At 40.5% G+C, this 22,494-nt stretch overlaps 2 protein-coding genes across 2 annotated transcripts in view; both read right to left on the reverse strand.

Annotated features, from left to right (window-relative positions):
- Positions 1 to 12,651, reverse strand: part of LOC311096990 (olfactory receptor 6K3-like) — a gene marked incomplete at both ends in the record, with an annotated part of 28,216 nt that extends 15,565 nt beyond the window's left edge. The window contains 3 exons of the mRNA XM_084136458.1: positions 7,145 to 7,269; positions 7,667 to 7,832; positions 12,112 to 12,651. Of these exons, the coding sequence (XP_083992584.1) occupies positions 7,145 to 7,269; positions 7,667 to 7,832; positions 12,112 to 12,651 (831 nt within the window). The remainder of the gene's footprint in view (positions 1 to 7,144; positions 7,270 to 7,666; positions 7,833 to 12,111) is intronic.
- A 4,878-nt stretch (positions 12,652 to 17,529) lies between these two features.
- Positions 17,530 to 22,434, reverse strand: LOC311096991 (olfactory receptor-like protein OLF1; the record flags this gene model as incomplete). Its single annotated transcript, XM_084136459.1, has 4 exons — positions 17,530 to 18,511; positions 21,264 to 21,396; positions 21,549 to 21,720; positions 22,417 to 22,434. The coding sequence occupies 4 exons, from the start codon at positions 22,432 to 22,434 to the stop codon at positions 17,530 to 17,532; spliced, it is 1,305 nt and encodes a 434-aa protein (XP_083992585.1).
- Positions 22,435 to 22,494: the final 60 nt, after the last annotated feature.

Below are 22,494 nucleotides of genomic sequence, written 5' to 3' on the forward strand. Positions count from 1 at the left end.
GGTTCTCCCAAGGTTTTTTTTTCTCCATTAGGTCACCTGATGGAGTTTTAGGACACCATTAGGTCACTTGATGGAGTTTTTTCGGTTCTTTGCCACTGTTGCCTTTGGCTTGCTCAGTTGGGGATATTTTGGGGATATTTAATTTTATTCTATCAATCAATAAATTCCACTAGAAACAAACCTTGTTGTATTATTTTATTTTAATTTAATACTGTGAAGCTGCTTTGATACAATCTGTATTGTGAAAAGCGCTATACAAATATACTTGATTTGATTTGATTTGATTTGATTTGATCATTTATCTATACAGCTGCTCTGGAGAAAGCAGTGAACTAAATAGATAACTAATGATTTTTTACAAAGGAAATTAAAGCTTTAGCGTAAGTTCTGCTTGGAGGACAAAATTGTTACGTCACTTATTACCTCCTCATCTATCCAATTGTGTTCTAATACTTGTAGTATAAAAGATCGGTACTTACACATGTCTGAGTTTGCAGATGCTGACGTCTACATTCACCTCCATCCTCCCCACCACCACCAGGATGGTCCCGGTCCATACCTCACAGGGGTCGGCTGCGCTCTGCCTTCATCTTCAGGCAGGAAATGTAGACTCCGTACCCTCGGATTGCGAGCTACGGACGGGGCCTACGCCAAATAACTTTATAACACAATATTTGCTTGCTGGGCTGTTAATAAATGTATACTTGTTTTGGTATTTTGCCTCCCGAGTCTTTCTGGTAGAAATTAATCAACTCTGAACTTAAGCCAGACAATGACATTATTTCTTCTAGAGCTGCTGTACAGCCAAGACTAACTTTGTTGCATTATTTTCCTGTTAACTCTGTAAAGCTGCTAAAAAGCACTGTAGAAATAAAGGTGACTTGAACTAATTTTGTCAGATAAATACCTTCACTAAGTTTAGTGTTTTGTTCTTCCCTCATATTTTAAAATATTTAAAAATATATATATATATAAAATATTTTCCTCATAATTTGATTTAAAGGGACACTTCACCCATTTGCATTAAGCTTTGCATTGTTAGAAACCCAGTCATACTATTGAATGGTCGTGCAACACTCTCTCATTTTCCCCTGATACGGGAGAAATCCGTTATTTACCTCTTACACTTCCTCCTACAATGACGCAAAAATCGTCATTTTGCGTCATTGTAGGAGGAAGTGTAAGAGGGGGGGATTTCTGTTGAGACTACAGACACGTTCCTCATCTTTCCCAGGGGGCGGGAACCGCTCACGCTACAGACCTATTACAGATCAGTGGGTGGGACTTTACTCTCTGAAACTGAAAGCAATATCCTCCATCTTGTTTGAAGCTAAGCTAACAGACGCTGTGGAGACAGATGTAAAGTTATGACAATAGCGGAGGAGAGTGCTCAATATGATATAGAGGAAGAGGATTTCGGAAGTCTGATGCTTGAATCAGGTGTTTGTGGCTACCTTTACAAGCCGCATTATAGCGAAGAGCAGCCGAGGCAGAAGACCTGCCTGCCGCGGACGAGGAGCCCGGACTGGCTCGAGTTAGGGCGGACTGGTGGCGCCGGTGATCTCACTATGCAACTACGAACCGCAACGAACACAGAGATAGAGTCCGTCTGCGGCAAAGAATTTCAACGATGACAATTTCTCTTGGACGAAATCTCTGAATCAGACGAGGACACGGACGTTTGTGTTGAGAACTATCCTAGTTTCGCACCGCATATGTTCTGACTGAACATCCAGGTACCATGCAATAATTCACCTTTTCAAAAGAAATACAAACGAGGAGTAATGCACTAATGAGTTCGCCAACTAACTAGACATTTTGTGTGAATGTGAAATGAATTTCAAGCTCTGGTGGTAGCTATCCTTGTAGACGGAAGAGTGATTTCTCTTATAGGCAGATATGCGCTTTCTGGATTAGTGGGAGTGGCTTGCGGAGCTGTGCAATGTGGTGCATTGTGGGAGTTGTTGTCTTTCATACAAATGCGTCCTGAAGTTATTTTTTGTCTTTTCTCGGTCACAAAGGCACCAAATTCAAAATTTATTTTACATTTCGACTACATATATGACCCACTTTAAATAAAAAACAATGTTCAAATGGGTGAAATGCCCCTTTAAGCAAACTTGTAGGGTCATAAAAAAAATTAAAAAAAACTCTGCACATCACTTTTGGGCAGTACTGTATATTTGGTGTGGTCAGTGCCACAATAGTGTTATTCAAGAGCCTGCTAACTGAAGGGCCCGAGTCATCACAGGTGCACTGCGGCATTTTTCCAGTCGCCAAAAATATAATTATTACTTTCATTTCATTGCTGTGAAATTTCTTAAAGGTAAGTTACAAAAAGTGATGGGAAATATATTAAGTTTAAAATAGGAAACTAAACTGACAGTAGGTGGATGTACGTCATTCCTTACATTGCACGAGTGCCAACTACTGGCGGAAACTGCAAGGGGCTGAATTGGAACGTGCTGATTCCCTTGATCGCTTGGAATCAGCTATGGAGTTGATTTACTATTTAAACATTTCTTTCCTTTAAGACTTTGTTTGATGCAGCATCCAAATGTATAGCCTAGGTGTGTTTGGGTTGTTTTAAATAAAAAAATAGAAATAATTTATCATAGAGTTGTTTGTGGTGGTGGGGATTAGATGGCCCTGTCCCAAATGGCACACTTCATGTGCACTTTCGGTCTTGTGGACTTACAATGGCTGCCGCGTGCGCGTCCGTTAAGTCCGTGAGACCGCGGTGTGTCCCATTTGTCATTTTTAGAGCTCGGAAGGGTGCTCGCGAGCGCCCCCATGTGGTCGATTTGCGCCCTTGATGCGCACTTTTGCCGAGCCTGCACTGATGCGGGTTCCGCAGCAGACTTCTTCCCGACAGTCAAAGCGGCATTACGTCACGAAAGTGCGGACTCAGAGGAAGACCGTGAGTGCTTAGGGTTCCATTTGGGACAGGGCCGATGAGATCTGCGGTAGAGACCTGCGCGGGACACAATTTTCAGTCCCGCTCCCGCCCGCTCCCGCAAAGATTTGTCATTTTTAGTCCCGCTCCCGCCCGCATCTGTGATATTATGTCCCGCCCCCGCCCGCAAATTCCCGCAAGACGGCAGGCAGGATGTATGTTCACTTTCTGTCTCACGAAAGGTCTTGGAAAAAAAATGCGATTTGTGTCCGTTGTATGTTAACACCTTTTGGCATTTAGGGCAGCAGGCAAAAGGTAGTTGATTCCCCTCTCCATCATGCACAACCGAAAAAGACTGCCAAATGTCTGATTTGATGTTTCGTGATATTTTTTTTGTAGTAGCCTAAATGTGCCTTTCTTTAGAGAAGTGATTACATCTGAAGCACTAGAGGTGCTCTTTTCCTCATCCATGCTGTCTATTTTGAACTTGAAGCTTTCGAATTCGAACACAGAGCAGCGGGAAGGAATTGTCTCTAAATAAGTGTGCGTGAGATTAGGCCCCGCCCTACCCCAAACGGCAACATCCAAGTTTAGGCTGCTTAAAACGTTTTTATTGCTGCCAAACAGAATCTCCCTCACAACTACAAATTATGTACGCTATTTTAATCATTTATATATTTTACTTTACACTCATATTTAATTTGCGGGAGTGCAGCGTATCATCCCCCCCGCCCGCACCCGCAAGTGCACCTTCATCATCCCGCCCGCTCCTGCAATGACCTTTCAAAATTTGTCCTGCGCCGCTCTGTTTTGCGTCGGGTCCCGCGGGAGTGCAGGACTCTAATCTGCGGTGAGGTCACAATCGTGTTGCATTGTGGTATATGGAGCTGCCTGAAGTGTACATATGAACAGGGCCGTTTCAAGATATTTGGGGGCCCTAGGCAAAAGAGTGAAGTGAGGTCCCAAGTCCTCCCTCAGGAAAATTTTTTAAATTCAGATGGGATTTCTTGTATTTTGGTGTATTTTAAGAGTCATGAATTATCAATTGGCACAGACAGAAATTTAAGTAAAGCACCTAATAAAGCAAAAAAAAAAAAAACATTTGGTGAATAGCCATACGTTTATTGTTATTCTCATAGCATATCATGAAAGTGAAGTTTGGAGGATTCGATATTTACTTTACAGGAAAAGAACTTCACTTCCCATAATGCCACAGGCGTAACGTCATACCCAAAACTACCTGTTGCGTATGGTACAAAGTATTGAGATGTGTTGATGGAGAAGAATAGAATTACAAACGCGAAGGAAAAATGGCATTTTTCTCCAGATGGAATAGAAACATCACCAATGGAAATTGATAGCCTGCGTAACGTTACACCTAAAATGTAACCGGACTTGATGGATTATTTTGTTTGGACCTAACTGCATGGGAGTCATAGGACCAGCTCATTTTGTTTGGAATTGACAAAGTTTTTACCGTGACCGACCGCAGCCGCGGGCAGACAGCCGTCAAGAGTAGCCTAAGTGACAACACTTCTCTAGCTTTTGCCTTTATACATGGCAAAAAATATCATGCGATCGTAATCTGGGCTCGTGCATCAAGAGGATTTACCTCAAAGGAAGTTTTCGAACGCTGTAACAGTTAGCTACAACAGTGAAGGGGCGAGAAGTTGTCTAGTGTGTACTTTATGCTTAAATTCTGCAAACAGAACAAAGTTGTGTATGACTATTAACGTTAGTTGAACTTTTTCACCCTCTAACAACGCTCACATCTACCGTTGTGTTTGGTCACTGATGTCAAGGTTTATGTTCGCAGAGATGTGAAAACACGTCAAGACAGTTGTATTTGGAGATAATAATGGTTTATTTACCGCTGTGTCTTTGGCGTTTTTCCTCTTCTTCTTTCTTTCTCTGTCTTTTGGAAAATCCTGAAGGGTATGAGCGCTTCATGATGACATTTTTAAATTTAAATGCCCGCGTAGCGCTGAGTGTGGGAACGACAGTTTCTCTTCCACTGACAGCTAGTGGGGCACCTGATGGGGGGTGTGCGACGGTGGATGTCACTTCAACATTACAGTGATTAGGGCACTCATAGTGTTTGTCATTGCATAGGGGGAATCCCTCTAGTTTTGGGGGCCCCTCTCACGGAGCAGTACTGGAGAGTGATAGCGCTGTCTCACTGTGGTGGTTTGTTTACAGTGGTTGATACTGTTTGACGAGGGCAGATACACAACCTAAACTCCGTGCGGCCTTCGGGGGCCCCCTTCAGCTGGGGGCCCTAGGCAGCTGCCTACCTTGCCTACCCCATTGCGACGGCTCTGCATATGAAGTAGACTCGCTCCCTCTGTCAAAATCGAGGGAATGAGGGTCTGTCCATATAAACTTCCCTCGTCCACTTCACGAAGTGGAACGCACTTCAAAATGGCGGCAGGGATTCCCCCGAGGGGAAGTGCTTAGGGAAGTTCGCAAGTGTGTGTCTAAAAGTGGACTGGAACGCAGCCCTCGTCTCCTCTCTCCTCCGTCCTCCATCCTATGACCCGGAAACCGATCGAGCTCAGCCATCTTGAAGGACATTCTCTAATTACACCGCGAGGAGTCGAGGGACGAAGAGTGAGGAGGCTTCCTGAGGAGTCATGAGCAAGGATACACAGGTGTATCCTTTGCGAAAGAGTTTAATTGACTAAACGTGACGCACGTATCAATTCTCCTCCCCCTTCACATCTGTCACAATCATTTTAATTTATACTTTACCTTTGCAGTTTATATAAACCACACATCTCACATATTTAAACAGGGCATCTTGCTTTATTATTTATTATGAATTTCTTAAATAACCAAACTTTAACAACATAAGGGCAGATACAACATTGGTATACACGTTTCAAACTTCAATAGCATTGGGAGAGAATGACTTGCTGTCAAAAAACCAACTGTAAAGTGTTCATGTAGGTGTCAGGCATGATGCACAACTTTTATATTTTTGATATTTATTTAAATATAAAGTTTGAAACGAGTATACCAAGTTGTATGTAAATTTAGAGACGGTCCCTAAATGTGCGAATGTCCAACGTCAAGCCAACTTTATGCCAGAATATTATAAGCATTATTCAGCACACTGAGAGTTTACTGTCCATTCCAAGACTCTGAATTACTCAAACTACAGTACTAAAGAGACACAGAAGCTCAAAAGCATTGGCTAGCTTTTAAAATACTAAAAACAGTTTTATATAGAAAATGCATGTGGTTGTATCTGATCTGCTTAGAAACACAATGGAGTGAAAGCCACAAGTCTGGCAATGGTCTAGTACAAATCCAGGCAAGTGTTTTCACTTGCTTCAGAAGTGTGCAGACATTTTTGTTGATTTATTTTTTATTTTTGTTGAGCATATTGTATTATTTATATTCACTCTATTCTAAGTTTCTCAGTTCCAAACCCCTTCACTCTTCTCCCCTATGTGTGAAATTCAACAATATCTTATTCATTAATCATTTGTTTTGATTCTGTACAATTATGCTTGTCCATTTACTTTGCTTATATTGAAGAATATACACAAATCATATATTGTCATTATAGTCTATTTATTGGTCACACAGCCCATTTGTGTGCATAGGAAAATTTGGATTTTTAGACATTGTAGAATATCTTGGCCTGCGATCATTAAGTGCCAAAAGATAAGCATAGCATATCTTTTAAAATATTTAAGTTATTTGAAAGGTGTCAGCTGTCAAAGAGGCACAAAATCTTAAGGTTTCAACTTTCAACTGGTATTATTAGGTAAAAAGGTCAAATATAGCTTTTGTCACCGGGTGAAAACCTGGCAAATCCAAAAAGATTCCTCATTGGTTCTAATTCTGGCTCTGTTGAGTGTTGGCCATAACGAGCGCCAGCTGAATCAAATCAGCTGCGCTTCATTGAAGCATGTGCTCAGGAAAAGGAGCATAAAAACGGAGTGTTTGAGCAGTGTGGGGCACGGGCAGGCAGCAGTGTGTGTTCTGACAACGGTGGTGAAATAAGAAGGCTGAAGGTTTAATGCCGGATCGGAGTTCTACTGTGAGATTCCCCGAGGCATGCTCATTTAGTGAGTTTTCTGAAGAAACCACAGACAGCAACGCAATGAAGTAAGTGAGAGAGAAAACCACTGCAGGATGTTGAGTGACTCACCGAGGAAAAGTTAAGTGCACCCTTCCATTTATTACCCGTTGAGAAAACCACATTTGAAGATTGACCATCACCAGTGTGCAACTAACCTTTGTTTGCGGGCAGTGTGTGTGATCTTGTTGACAGAACGAAGCGTAGTAACTGAAACAGCTGGGAGGATCGTTGATGTGTTCATGCTGATCTTCTGAAAACATTATTCCTCGAGTCATCCACCCTACAGAGAGAAGAGAAACGAGTTGATTAATCACTGTGGAGATGAAGTGAGTTTGCAGTGTCTGAAAGAGTGAAGCGCACACGTGTGAAGATTTATAAGAGTGATTTATGCACAAGTGTGGTGAGATCAAACGACTGCGTTTCCTCTGAAACTTTGATGGATGAATATTGACTTATGACTGTGAAGATTCTTTCAAATTGATCTGTCTAAAGCTGTGTCCAGGTTCCCACTTGAGTGTATGGTGGGAGGAAAGAGCTCAACGCACCCCGAGCACCACACTCCACGAGCACTGTCTCACGTCCACGAAAGTCCAGTCTCACGAACTCTCCCAACGACGCCGCCCTGCTACGCACGGAACGAGAGTAAAGGCGGGTAAATTACCACGGTCCTGTCTCACTTGTTATTGCCTGATCCACCGTTACTGTCTGTCCCTCCGAAGAGGTGAGGAAGCTGCTGTCATTCGATCGGCTGTTCCATGAACACGTCCCCAAGCCGAGTCTGAGCACCGTCACTGTCTGTCCCTCAGAAGAGGTGAGGAAGCTGCTGTCATTCGATCGGCTGTTCTATGAACACGGCCACAAGCCGAGTCTGAGCACCGTCACTGTCTGTCCCTCAGAAGAGGTGAGGAAGCTGCTGTCATTCGATCGGCTGTTCCATGAACGCGTCCCCAAGCCGAGTCTGAGCACCGTCACTGTCTGTCCCTCCGAAGAGAAGAGGTGAGGAAGCTGCTGTCATTCGATCGGCTGTTCCATGAACACGTCCCCAAGCCGAGTCTGAGCACCGTCACTGTCTGTCCCTCCGAAGAGGTGAGGAAGCTGCTGTCATTCGATCGGCTGTTCCATGAACACGTCCCCAAGCCGAGTCTGAGCACCGTCACTGTCTGTCCCTCAGAAGAGAAGAGGTGAGGAAGCTGCTGTCATTCGATCGGCTGTTCCATGAACACGTCCACAAGCCGAGTCTGAGCACCGTCACTGTCTGTCCTTCAGAAGCGGTGGGGAAGCTGCTGTTCATTCGATCGGCTGTCCTAAGAACATCTTCACGAGCCGAATACTTACCTGCTCTGTCCGTGGGGAAAGCTGAAGGCGAGAAGCCTCGGTCCGTCCTACAGGTACATTTCGACGAGTCAAGGAAACGAGAAGAAGTTTCTGTCTGTCCCATAAGCACCTTTCTGACGAGTCGAAAAGACGAGAAGAAGCCATTGTCCCACCCACGAGCCAGTAGAGAAGAGGAATATTCCCCCCCCCAGTTCCTCTTCCCCAACCGGGTTCCAGCCACGAACATTCTCAGCACTGTTTTTATTATTTTAAATTAATAAAAACCTACCTTTAAAAGTCATTCTGTTGTCTGCCTCTGGTGTCTGCTCCTCCGGAGTGTGGTAATTGTCCCTCGGCCCTAACATCGGTTACACTTTCACTGAGGTGACTTTTTTAAGATTCTGTCTTTCTCTCTGGAAGCTTTATTAATCCTGCCATTACAGTACTGTGGCAAAATAACACTTTATGCCATTGTGCCAATTTGCTTGCATAAAAGCAACATGTGTTAATGTAACACATAAATTTATCACATAAATGTAATTTAATTGCGTTATATAATGGATACATTATTTAAAAAAATAAACAGTAATATACTGTATATACAAAATATATACAAAATAGTAATATACTATTTTGTGTTTAGATGTTTAAGCAGCAAAGATGGTAAGATGTTAATACCTTTCATTAGTTGTTTCGGTACCACTTTACAATAAGGTCCCATTAATTAATATTGGTTGATGCATTAACTTCAATGAACAATAATGTATTAATCCTTATTAAAAGTTAGTTAAAAAAGAAAAATACAACTGTTCATTGTTATCTCAGGTCCATCATTAACAAATACAACTTTTAATAATGTTTTATAATGTATCAAGTTTCAAGTTTGTATTTATTTATATAGCACATTTAAAAACAGCAAACAGGGCTGACCAAAGTGCTGAACAATACACAAGATACAAAACATAACCACACATTCATGACAAAAGCTCACAATGTATTAAAAGCTAAAGAAAAAAAGTAGGTTTTAAGAGAGGATTTAAAAACAGTTAGAGATTGAGCCGCTCTGATGTAAAATGGAAGGCTGTTCCACAGCCTAGGGCCAGCAATCGCAAAGGCTCTGTCTCCTCTATTCTTTAACCGTGATCTGGGGACAGACAAAAGTTTCTGATCACCAGACCTCAGGTTTCGTGTTGGATTATGTGGACAGAGAAGCTCGGACAAATAGCTCGGTGCCAGATTATTTACGGATTTAAAAACAAAGAGAAGAATTTTAAATTCAATTCTAAAATGCACTGGTAGCCAATGCAGCGATTTTAAAATAGGTGAAACATGATCAAATTTGCATTTTCTTTTGAGATACTTTGCAGCAGCATTCTGTACTAATTGAAGACGAGCAATAGAGTGTTTGGGTATGCCATAGTAGAGGGAGTTGCAATAATCCAACCGCGATGTAATGAGCGCATGGACAGCAATCTCTAAGGTTTTCTCAGAAAGAGAGGATCTGATCTTAGAGAGAAGACGTAACTGGAAAAAAACAAGAACTAATCACCGCATTAATTTGTTTTTCAAATTTGAAGTTCTGATCCCAGAAAACACCTAAGTTTTTAATGCAAGATGAAGTTGGAGAGAGGTGATCCAGATCAATGTTACTGCTATTAAAGTTGTCATGGGGGCCAAAGACTATAACCTCGGTTTTGGAATCATTCAGAAATAAGAAATTTTGAGAAAACCACATTTTTACTTCTTCTAGGCATGCAAAAAGAGATTTCAGTGCAGTATCTTTGTTGCGTTTCAGAGGCAAATAAATTTGTGTATCATCTGCATAGCAGTGAAATGATACACCATGCTTTCTGAAAATGGAGCCCAGAGGAAGTAAATACAGGGAAAAAAGAATGGGTGCGAGAATAGACCCCTGCGGCACTCCACAGGAGAGTTGAGCAGGCGAGGAAGAAAAATTACCAAGTTTAACAGAGAAACTTCTATTTGTTAGATATGATTTAAACCAACTGAGGACAGTTCCCTGGATGCCCACAGAATATTCAAGTCGGGATAAAAGAGTTTTATGATCAACTGTATCAAAAGCCGAGGTTAAGTCTAACATTATTAGGATCACCGAGTCACCAGCGTCAGTCGCTAATAGTATATCATTAGAGACCCTTAATAAAGCAGACTCGGTGCTGTGCAGAGGCTTAAAACCAGACTGGAAAGTTTCAAGAATCTGATTTGAGCTAAGAAAAGACTGGAGTTGATTAAGAACCGTTTTCTCCAATGCTTTTGCAATAAAAGGTAGTGTCGAGATAGGTCGAAAATTATTAAAATCCCTATCATCAAGTGAAAGTTTCTTGAGAAGAGGTGTAACGGTAGCTTGTTTTAGGCTATCAGGGATAGTCCCTGTGCTCAAGCATTTATTCACAAAAGACACCAAACTTGTTCCAACTGAATCAAAAATTTGTTTCAAAATACGGGGAGAAAGAACATCAAGACAGCAGAAGGAAGGTTTCAAGTGATCAACAATTTCTCTGAGAGACAGAAGAGAAACTGGGTCAAAGACGCTCCATATGGCTGAAGAACAACCCAGTTCAGGTGAGACAATAGCAGAAGGTTGTAACTGAGATCTTAGAGAGGTGATCTTCTCACAGAAAAACCTTGAGAAACCTTCACATAATGATACTGAGGGATTTGAAATCACATTTACAGGAGGATTTAGAGCAGAATTTAACACAGAAAATAAGGCTTTTGAACTATGATGGTTTTTTAAAATTAAATTAGAAAAATACTTAGACTTAGCAGACATCATGGCTTTCTGAAAAGCACTGAGGGAGTTTTTCAGCATTTCATAAGAAACTTGTAGCTTATCACTTTTCCATTTACGTTCTGCTCTTCTACATGCTCGCCTCAGAGAGCGGATGGTATCATTGAGCCATGGTTCAGTCTTAGGTTTTGGCTTCTTCGTTTTTAAAGGAGCAGTGGTATTTAAAACCTCGGAGCATACAGTATTGAACAGACTAAGATGTTCTTCAGCATCCAAGTCGGGTAAGGGTGACTCCAGGGACAGAGACAGACACACCTCATTAAAGGTGTTAGTGAATTCATCACGGAAACAGGGAGAAAAGGAGCGAGTCCATTGTGCGGTATGAGTAATGTGCGATCTTGAAGGAGGAAAGGACATAGAAAACAGTACAGGCATATGATCAGAGATCAGAGTGTCAAAAACCTGAACATCAGTAATGGAAACACCATGTGAGAGTACCAGGTCCAGAGTGTGACCATGAGTATGAGTGGGATCTTTCACCCACTGAACCATGTTAAATGAATTGATGAGATTTAAAAACTCCATTGTTAGAGGTTTTGACTGACAGCACACATGAATATTAAAGTCCCCAAGCAGAAGAATATTGCTGTAATTAGTTACACATTCACCTATAAAAGCAGTAAATTCACTTATAAAATCTTTCACTAGGTGAGGGGGGCGATACAACAGCGCTAACAAAACAGGATCGTCAAATTCCAGTCGCAACAGCTGTACTTCAAAGCTACTGTAGACTGAAAACGGAACAGAGCGACAGTAACTACTAAAACTGTTTTTTAAAATCATCGCTAGACCACCCCCGCGGCCAGAAGAGCGCGGAGAGTTAAAGAATGTGCAGCCTGCCAGAATCAGCTCAGCAAAAGGACTTAAATCACCAACCTTCGTCCAAGTTTCTGTGATGCACATAAAATCCAATGCGTGGGTAGTAAAAAAGTCATTTAAAATGAACGTCTTATTGACTAGCGATCGAGCATTAATCAGAGCCATCCTGGAAGGTACCGAGTCAGAGATCGCGGGAGAGAAGACTCTATTCAAAGATCGAAGATTCTGTAGATTAGCTCCACCGCGGCGAATACGGATCGGAGGGTAGCAGGGGATCGTCGAATGAGAGTCCTGGAGAATGGTCCGAAGCCAGCGAACAGGTGGACGCCAACCAGCGCATCGTCCAACGCCTAGATTCCACGTCGTCATGGAGATGAAGCTGGACGCGCGGGCGGCGCGGCCGGCGTGTAGCGCCATTTTCAGTTTGACAGCAACCCCTCCGCGCTTGCCGCGTCTCCTGCGGCGCTTTCTGCGGGGAACACCATGAGGCCACAGATACTCTGGAATATCCCAGGTAGAGTTTGGAGAGCAGGATTGTGAACCAGCCACAGAGCTTTTTAACTCTGGGTTATATGTGGCCACAAAAGAGTCTCGAATATCCAGAAGTAACTGGCGATCATAAACCAGAAGCGAGTAGCAGTTTGATGCAGATAGAAGCACAAAAATAGCACAAAGTAGCAGAGACATCAGACGGCATGCCACGTACACCGGCGCCATCTCCCGTCCTACTCCTCCCGTCCTACTCCTATATCAGCTGGCTTTTGGTGTAGTTGATTCTGAATCCCAGATTCGTGAGATGTGAGTATCTCTGTGTCCCGTTCTGCACTCTCCCATGAATCAGCGCATTGGAAGAGAAACAAATTTGTACACCACTCTGAAAGGAAAACCTGAGATATTTCCTGTGTGCAGGATAGATGCTTATATGAAAGTAAGCATGCTTGAGATTGGATGTAGAGTAACGACGCGTAATATTTTGTTCGTAGTACCAGTAGTACCAACACTTTGGAAAAAATTATAATTCGTCGTTACACTACATCCTTATGCAACGCTTTCTGCCAGGATTTTCCAGGTTAGCAGTAGCATGAGCCATCAGGCAAGTGTTATTTAAATAAACTCCTGATGCACTTAAACTTTCCAATGCCTCGTTTTATGAGTGCAGAAACTATTCTGCTTGAGAGTGACCGCGGCAAACCAATTGCCCCGGCAGATTGCGCGAACCAGAGCCGCAACTGTGATTATCTTGAATTTGTACTTCCTTAAGTGCTTGTTTAGAGCACGTAGGTCCATTATCGGGCGCAAACCCCTTTCTTTCTTTGGAATTAGAAAATAAGACCCTTCTGAGTCTCCCACACCAGAACTCATCTTATAGCCCTGTTCTCTAAGAGGGAGCATATTTCTGCTTCCAACACCCAAGCTGAATCCCCAATTGCTACAGATGCAATGACCCCGTCAAAAGGAGGGGGTTTTACAGCTAACTGAAGCCTATAACCCTTGGTAACAATTGTGAGGACCCACGGATGCAAAGATCACTCTCTCCAAACCTCCTAATAAAGAGCCAGAGGGTTCTGTTGAACCGATTCTATAGATGGAGTGCTGGTGCCATCTAGTGGACAGAGAGAAAAACTGAGTGTGACTCAGAGACTGATTTATCTCTTGGTTTATTGTTATTATTCTGTTTTTGTCTCCCTGTGCCCTCGGCATTGAGTCGGGATGCGACAGGATTTTTTATTTGCTGTGAACCCAGGGGCCGAAGTGCTTTGTGACAATACACTTGAAAACGTGTGCTTGTACCCATCAGACAAAGTATCAGGTTGAATATTCTGCACTCAAACTTGTGGAATTGCTGTCAGCAATCCACGGAACCTTGTGTGTTGAGAAGGAGCCGAACTGCCCTGAACACAACTTAGAACCATTCTTTCACCCAAACTCCACATCCTCCGCTTTTTTTGCAGGTGGGGGAACAGACGTGGTGGACTCGAGAGAGGACATCACAGAAAACCCTAGGTGCTGTCCGTCCCTCCCATGCAGATATTGCGTCCTAGGTATCCCTCTCCTTTTTGTTGGAAGGGTTAGCAGACCTAGACTTTGCAGTTGCCGCGAATGACTGCTTACCCCACAGCTTAGTGTTTGAAGCAGCGGTGGGGCAAGCCACCTGCTCTGTGCTCTGGGGTTTTGCAGTCCTGGACACATTCAAAATCCTCCATCCTTCTGCGTCAGAGGAACAGGACACAGGGGAACAGGAGGACGCGGTGCTCCTTCCTTCTTCTGAAGGTCACACCTCTGTCTCATCGCCGCAACAGCCAGGCCGAACAATCCACTCAAATCCACAGAAGCCTTAGCTGAAGGAGGGACAGAAGAGAGACACAGATTGTCTTTAGAAGATGCAGCCACCCAACGCCTTCTTTCCAAAATCCTGGCTGGCATTACACGACAGTGTGCTCAACTTTCCACAAGTGCGGCCTGAGCATGCTTGATGCCCATGCATGCAATACACATCAGATGTAGATCCCTGCCCTAGATCATAAATCCACATGCTGCCGGACACGAGTGCAAAGGAGCATCCTTCCCTTTCTCTGCGGCGACCTTGGACACCATGGTGAATATCCTATAATCTTAGCTCGCCTTAACGTGTTAGCTAGGAGATACTGCCAATGAGAGCGAAATAGAGAAGCTCAGTAACGAGCTGAGAATCCACAACAAATTTTAACTGCACTGCGTTTTGCATCGTCAACCTTGACAGTTGACCTTGACAGTTTGTGAACTGAAGCAGTGCAGCCTGGGTACTGAAAGAAAGTGTTCACGAGGAAGAGGACAAGAATGCCGTTTCAGGGATCACAGCTGTATATAGGGAGGGGGTGGGCTCCTTGTCATGAGCTGTGATTGGTCCGTCCTTCAGACAGACGTGGTGTAATTGGTGTTTCCATAGTCTATTGCCCATAGTAATATAGGCAGTTTGCAGTTCCACCATTTCTAGGCATGTTCCCCGAACCATACCTTAGGAAGGTGCTTAAGATATACCTTCTTACGTGCGACGTTAGCCGGTGCGATGGTGCTGAATTGGTTGATATTGATGGCTCGAGAATCAATTATTCTCTCGTGCAGGGGCTGCTTTACTGCATTATGTGAGAAAGCTGTGTTCTTTATAAAAGAAGCACTTCAGAAATAGTTGAAATTGCATTTATTAGGACTCATGGGATATTATAAAAAATAATCCAAACTATAATAGCCTATAATAGCCTAGCCTACATATTTTTAAATTGTATCATATATTGCTGCCATAATAACCATTTCAAATTTTTACATGCTTTCTTCTCTTTCCCATTTTTGTTCATTGAGGTGGAGCTGCGATGAAATATTGTTCTTGTAAATACTTTCCAGCATTTCAGTAATAAAAGTGTACATCTTACGTATGGTGCTCGGCAGTGATCAAAAAGGATTTAAACAGTGGATATTGAATCTCTTCTTGTAAACTCAGAGATGTGGATTCAGACGGCTATTAAATTACCACACAACCTGTTTGTCAAAAAACAGTAAGTACTAATTTGGCCAGGGATTTTTACGCAGGTTGGGTGAGAAAAAACACTGATATTGTGGATTCGGACGGCACTAAAATCACAGACTTTCCCCTTTTAAAATACCGTACGAGCCCATGAGAAACAATTAGCGTCCGAATAGGCCTAGGACTTAACTGACAACAGTCTATGCTTTCACTGGCCTTTAAAAGCGCTCTTTAATTAAATTAATAATATAATATATATAATAATATAACAACAATCAGTGTAATGACAATTTTATTCTTTGCATGAAAACACTTGAATTCGCCTAATTGAACACTGTCTGTGTGTATTAAAACTTCAGAATTATATTCGTATAGACTTGCAACAGTGATAAGGTAAAGCTAAGAGTGGTCCAGACCAACCTTCCGAACGTATGACTTACAGAAGGTATACTTAACTAAGATCGTTTCGGGAAACACGTATTAACGGTAAGGTATAGCTTAAGGTGTAACTTAGGAACAACGTAGCGTTAAGAAGGTTTTGGGAAACGCAGCCCATATCAAGCATTTAAAAGTGAAATGCCCAGCAGACAAGAGATACCTGTACGCATATGTATTTATCGGTTAAAACACTTGATCACACAAATTGTCATATGAATCAGACTTAATAGTTTTTGATTGTAAAAGTTGCTTACAGCATCAAAAATAAATGCAAATATATATTTTTCAGAATTGCAAGATTCTTTATTTTCATTATCCACTCACAAAACCCCAGTACAGCTGCAGTGATGCTGTGGCTTGTACTGTTACATCACTGATGGTCATTTTGGCTCATATTTCATATGATATTGTCTCCTATATTTGTCACCGCAATATTGCTTTAAAATGCAAGGCTGTCTACGCCGCATACGTCAAAGCGAAGGTGCGAATCATTTGTCCTTTGTGTAAATTAGCGCAAGTGCGTGTAGTACTTCAGAAGAATGGGCATCTGTTTACTGTCGTGCTGCACCATGTCGCGTCCAGTGTAGACAGTATCACTGATTATATAATATATAATGGGTGCTATTTGCTTTAGAGCGCTGGCACGCTGCTTGCGTCCGGTGTAGAGAGGGTTTTAATGATCATGATGCTCAGGATCTGTGAATGATCATAATAAAAAAAAATATATAAAACAGTTACTTTAAAATCTATTAATATTTTACATTATTACTGTTTACAATATTTTTGATTAAATAAATGCAGCCTTGGTAAACATAAGAGACTTTTAAAAAACATTAAATAATCTTACTGACCCCAAAACTCTGAACGGTAGTGTGTATATCATATGACATTCCAGGAATTAACTTCTCATGTAGAATATGAATGTAATAGTTATGCAGCTATATGTTTTCAAGCTTTAATTCTAATTTAAATGCTAAAAGAGTTTCCTCATCACATATGTGTTTGTGACATAAAACACATTTGATTTTTTTTTTTGATTTTTTTTTTTTGCAAATCTCATTTTATTTATTTGTGAATTTTATTCGTTATTGTGAAACTATTAAAAAAAATGTGTGAATCTATTTATTTGGAATAATGCAACAATTCTAACCCCATAGATCCTACATCTAATCATTCTTGCTGCAGCCTGAAAATACAATGGAGTGAAAGAAATATTCAGTTTTGTTTTCAGAAGTGGAAAAATAATGTATTGTATAGTATCTGCCTAATTAGAATTAATTCAAAAGTATTATTCAGTCTATATTATTTTTTATTTGTCATTTTTAATTTAACAACAAAAGAAGTTAAGCCTAAATTTAAGATGAAGCCTGTGTATTTTATTTGCATTTCATCCATGTGGATTACAATAGATTTAACGCAAACAAACTAAGAAATTTTATCATTTATGTGATATAAATGAAACAAGAATGAGATTTCTGTAATAATAATCAAGTTTTAAATGCACAATAACCAGGTTTATATATTTATCAACAATAAAATACAGTTTGCTTCAGTATCATACATTGTAACTTGAATCTAGCTTGTTCCACACATATTCATACTTTTTAACAGATTAAATTGAATTGTTTTCACAATGAACAGCAGAATGAATGCAGATTCTAAGCAACAGAAGGAACTGTTTTTCTGGAGGTTTTAGAAGCAACAGTGTATCTACAAAACGCTCTCTTCATTGCATTTTGCAGTTCTTTATTCCTCAAGCTGTAAATGATGGGGTTCAGCAGGGGTGTGAGCACAGAGTACAGCACAGCGATGACTATACGAACATCTGGGTCAAATTTAGCTACTCGATATGAGATATACACAAAGGCGGCTGAAACATACGAGATGCACACCACTGTCAGGTGGGACACACAAGTGCCCGCAACTTTGAGCTGCTGTGACTTGCTCATTTTTCTCATAGCTTTGCCAATAAAAACATACGAAATTAAGATGAAAAGAAATGTACTGAGAAGTGCAATGAGTGCGTTTGTTAAGGACAATATGCCATTCCTGGTGGTGTCTACACAGGCAAGGCTCACTACTGAGGAGTGATCGCAGAACATGTGCCTAACAATATTAGGCCCACAATAAGGCAGCAAAGTCGCCCAAATAAATGAGGGCAGCACCATAACGGACCCAAAACCCCAAGCAGCAAATATCAATAGAATACAGAGCCGCCTGGTCATAATAGTTGTGTACCGCAGGGGGTTACAGATTGCTACGTACCGGTCAAACGCCATCACAGTCAGCAAAGCGCGCCCTGTCACTCCAAATGAGAGAAAAAAGTACATCTGTAAAAAGCATCCTGTTTTGGAAATGGTCTTGACCTCAGTCAGGAACACCGACAGCATTTTGGGAATGGTCACTGATGTGAACACAATATCAGAAAAGGACAAATTATGAAGGAAAAAATACATAGGAGTGTTGAGCTTGGGGTCGGTTCTAACAAGGTAAATGATCATGCTGTTTCCACACAGAACAGAAACATAGACAGTGAAGAAAATGGGCAGCACGTTTCTGTCCCTCAGTCCATCAAGGATGAAATATTCCACAGGCCCGCTGGTGTTCATTGTGGTGATATGCAAGCATGCAGATCCTGACCTGGTCAAGGAAATACTGTATATGTAGAAAATAACAGTAAAACAAAACAAAACAAAAAACTCGTACAATATGCAACTTATGCTCTATGTTGGGGATTCCTCATTATCTAAAGCACATACAGTTTTATGCTATATCTTGAAAATGATGTAGTCTTTAAAGTATATGCACTCACATTAAAAATTATAAAGAATCCTTTTACAATACACTGTTTACTAGTTCTATGAATAAATCATACTCAGTATAAAATACTATATAAAATATTTTTTTTATTTAGATATATTTTATATTTTATATTTTATTATATATTGCTATTAATAAATAACATTGTGCCTTCAACGTTCCAATTTTTTTACTGCATTAAAAAAGAAATTATATATTAAAAAATACAATTTCTGGATGTGTAGAGAAATTGAACCAACCTTAAAATAAAATATAAGTGAAATGTAGAAAGTACTATACACTTTAGAGTACTATAGAGAGTCTCTAACAGTTGATAGTCAGCATGGGTCAGTGTTGTCACTCTGGCATCTTCCTATGTGACAAACATTAAACACAGAAGTGGCTTTAAATGCGGTAATTTTCAAGAGGAAAAACACACTGGGTTTTTTTTTTTTTTTTTTTTTTAAACCAATTTCCATTTAATGCATAATGATGTTGTGCATTTTATATCCTTGGCAACAACTCTCGTGGTGCATCATTAAGAGGAGCAAATGATAGTTTTGTTTTGTTGTGTAAAATATAAACATATTATTACTATCATCATTATTATAAGTTGGAAATGTTTTAAAGATATGTAAATAATATAAAAGAAACTTATATAAACACACACACACACACACACACACACACGTACATATAGTACTGTGCAAAAGTCTTAGGCAAGTAAGTATTTTCACCCCCCAAAAAAATGTTTTTAAGCCAGTTATTTATGGATTACTACAATTAATGGCTAAATTAATATATATATATATGATTCTTGAATCATATCACTGATTCTTGAAATAAGGGACAAAACATGTCCTCCATCAAAATGTTGCAATTTGCCTTAAAAAACAAATTATTTCATTTAAAAAGGCTTTAAAAGTTGGATATGAAAGACCTGTATATGTTTAGACCCTTAGTTTTGTATATATTTATATTATTTCATAGTAATTTTATAAAATACTGGCACTGTACCAGCCCATGCAAATGAACTCATCCTCCGTAGAGGTCACAGTATCAAACTGCAAAATAAAGTGTTTTAAAATGCCCAAAATGCACAAATATGAATATGAGGTTAATTGGGTGGCTTAATAAAATATCACAAAATACTTAAAGTGAACAATGCATTATTTTATACATTAACAACAGCCTTTCAAAACCTGTCATCAATTCATGTCAACTCCGTCAGATATTTAAAAAATTCTAAATAAATCAGGCATATTTTGGTCAGCTTTAACCCTGAGGACCTCCTTTTACTTCTTTCTGTTGATGGATGCAGCAGTCCAACACATGGTCTCGTAAGTTTAAATTTTTTTTAAAATATTCCGCAAACAAGTTGAAATCCCTGTGGTCACAGCTTTTATGTGTCAACACTGTCTTCAAAGTAGGGATGATTTTAATCAAGTTGGTACAAATAAAAGTTGGTATTTTGGTTTAGTTTAGTGGCAGCTGGCAACTGAGGAAAATCAAAATGGCTACCATTTATTAGACATGATTAAGTTGAAAAAACATGTTGTTTTGTGAACTCCGTCAGACGTCAACTCTGTCAGATATTCTGTTTAGATATTTAAGCTGACGGAGTGGAAAAGTGCTCCCAAATACTCATTAAGTAATTTATAACAACTACATAACATGATAATATGATCTAAGTATACATGTTGATTGACTTAAAATATCTTAATATACCCAAATGCATTATAATAACTTTAATAAAAAGTATTGTTTTTATCTGTACTGTAGGCTGTAGGCTAGACAAAAACTGTCAGTGGAGGAACAAAGAAAAAGAAACAGAGTTCCAGATAAAAATGAGAGAAAGAATTAACAGTAGGCGCATTTTCATTAGAGCCATTTTTTCGAAATGTTGACAAAAAACTATTGCGAAATGACGGCGTTTCCATTAACCGATGTTATGCGACTAAAACTTTTTTTCACTCGCGATAAGTCATTCCAAAAATCATGGCAACGGACATTGGTAGGTTTATGTATATCCCAGCCACTGCACTGGCCATTATTATTATTAATGTAAGGAGACGTATGTGTGTTATCCAATCATTAATGGCAAGGAAAGACCCTTATACTTGTGAGCGGCTCATACGAGATGTTTCTGGTTGTTTCTCCCTCATTTCTGCTTCAAGATCTTGATTGTGGCATTTCTTTGAGGCTTAGAATCCAGTATTCCTGTAATTATTTTGTCTTTTATGAATTTAATAAAGAAATCTGTCTCGTATTCTGTCCAAACATACCGTGTCCTCTACGTCGGGTGACTGTAAATGCGCAAAAACTGTTTCCATTGCAGTTTTGCAAAATATTTATTTTTCGAATTGCCTAAAAAACCACCCCATGCGAGCGTAAAAACTTTTTTGCGATAAATGAAAGTTTTTGCGAAATTGACGTCTTTTCATTGGGCGTATTTTCAATTTGCGCAATTTGAAGGGTAATGGAAACGCAGCTACTGACCCAGAAAGCAGAAGACACCAGTTAGAAAAGGAGAGACAGAGATGGAAGGACAGGGTCCAAAACAAAAAATTAAAACAAGTAGGAGAATTAGGACCAAGAGCAAAGAGGCACCGCAGAAACGCCGGGCCATGGTGGAGCAGAGGGTTCAGAAGGATACTGGGAAGCCGCTGGCTCAGGTAACTGAGGTGTAGACGGGGACATAGAAGGGCGCGATGGAGACAGAGGAACTGAGGACCAAGGAGTAGAAGGGAGTGAGGAGTCTAATGGAGCCAGGGGGGACGAAGGGACGAGGCGAAGCCAGAGAAGTGCAGTCCAGAGGTGATTGAAGGTCGACGAGCGACCAAGGCAGATCCGGGGGGACGAGGGAGCCTGGTGGAACTTGTGAACTGATGGGCCACGGCGGAGATGAAGGAGGTAGGAGCCCAGGGTGAGCTAGTGGACTGATGGGCAGATGTGGAATCCTGGACGCGGTGGCTGAAGCCAGATCCCAGGCATCCACTGTTCAAGATGGTGCTGAGGACTAGAAGCTCCTCAGTGAGCCCACCATTCCACTGGCGAGAACCGACAAGGGAGAACTGAAACTAGGGAGACTATGTACACAGACAAATGAGGAGAATAAGTGACAACAGGTGCACACGGTGAAACCGATTAACAAGGAAACACATGGTACACAAACACAGAAGGCAAAACAAAGTCCAAGACTGGTGTCACAGTGACACTCCCTTTGCCATGTCAAAACTAGGTAAATATCTTTAATCAGTTTGATTCTCGATTAGTTTGTCAACACCGTCAATTGTGTGTCAACACCGTAAGATGGAGGTTTTATCAAAAGCTTTGATTTTATCAAAAGAAAAAAGGTTGTATAATCTTCTTACTTTTGCTGCTAGGAAAAACATATTACTGAGGTGGATAAGTGACAAGTCTCCAACTATATCGGGTTGGCACAAGATTTTGATGGAACTTATTCTGCTGGAATACTTAACTTATTTAGTTAATGGTCAGCCAGACCAGTTTTATAGTGTCTGGAAACCCTAAATCAATAATCTAGGGGCTGAATTGTCAACTATTCTGCAGAAAGGTTTTCCCATTTTTTTATTATTATTTTTTATTATTATTATTTTAATTTTATTTTTATCGTGATTGGAATCTGTGTTGTGTTTTGTTAAAGTTGAAAATGTTCAATAAATATATATATATATATATATATATATATATAAAAGTGTATACAATGCAATGTATCACTTAACCTTGCTAAAGCACACCATTTCTACACACTTAAAGACTTTACAGTGTTATTGAATTGATCAAACACACAAAAAAAACTC

This window comes from Abramis brama (assembly GCF_963993115.1).
Source record: "Abramis brama genome assembly, chromosome: 15".
Lineage (NCBI taxonomy): Eukaryota > Metazoa > Chordata > Actinopteri > Cypriniformes > Leuciscidae > Abramis > Abramis brama.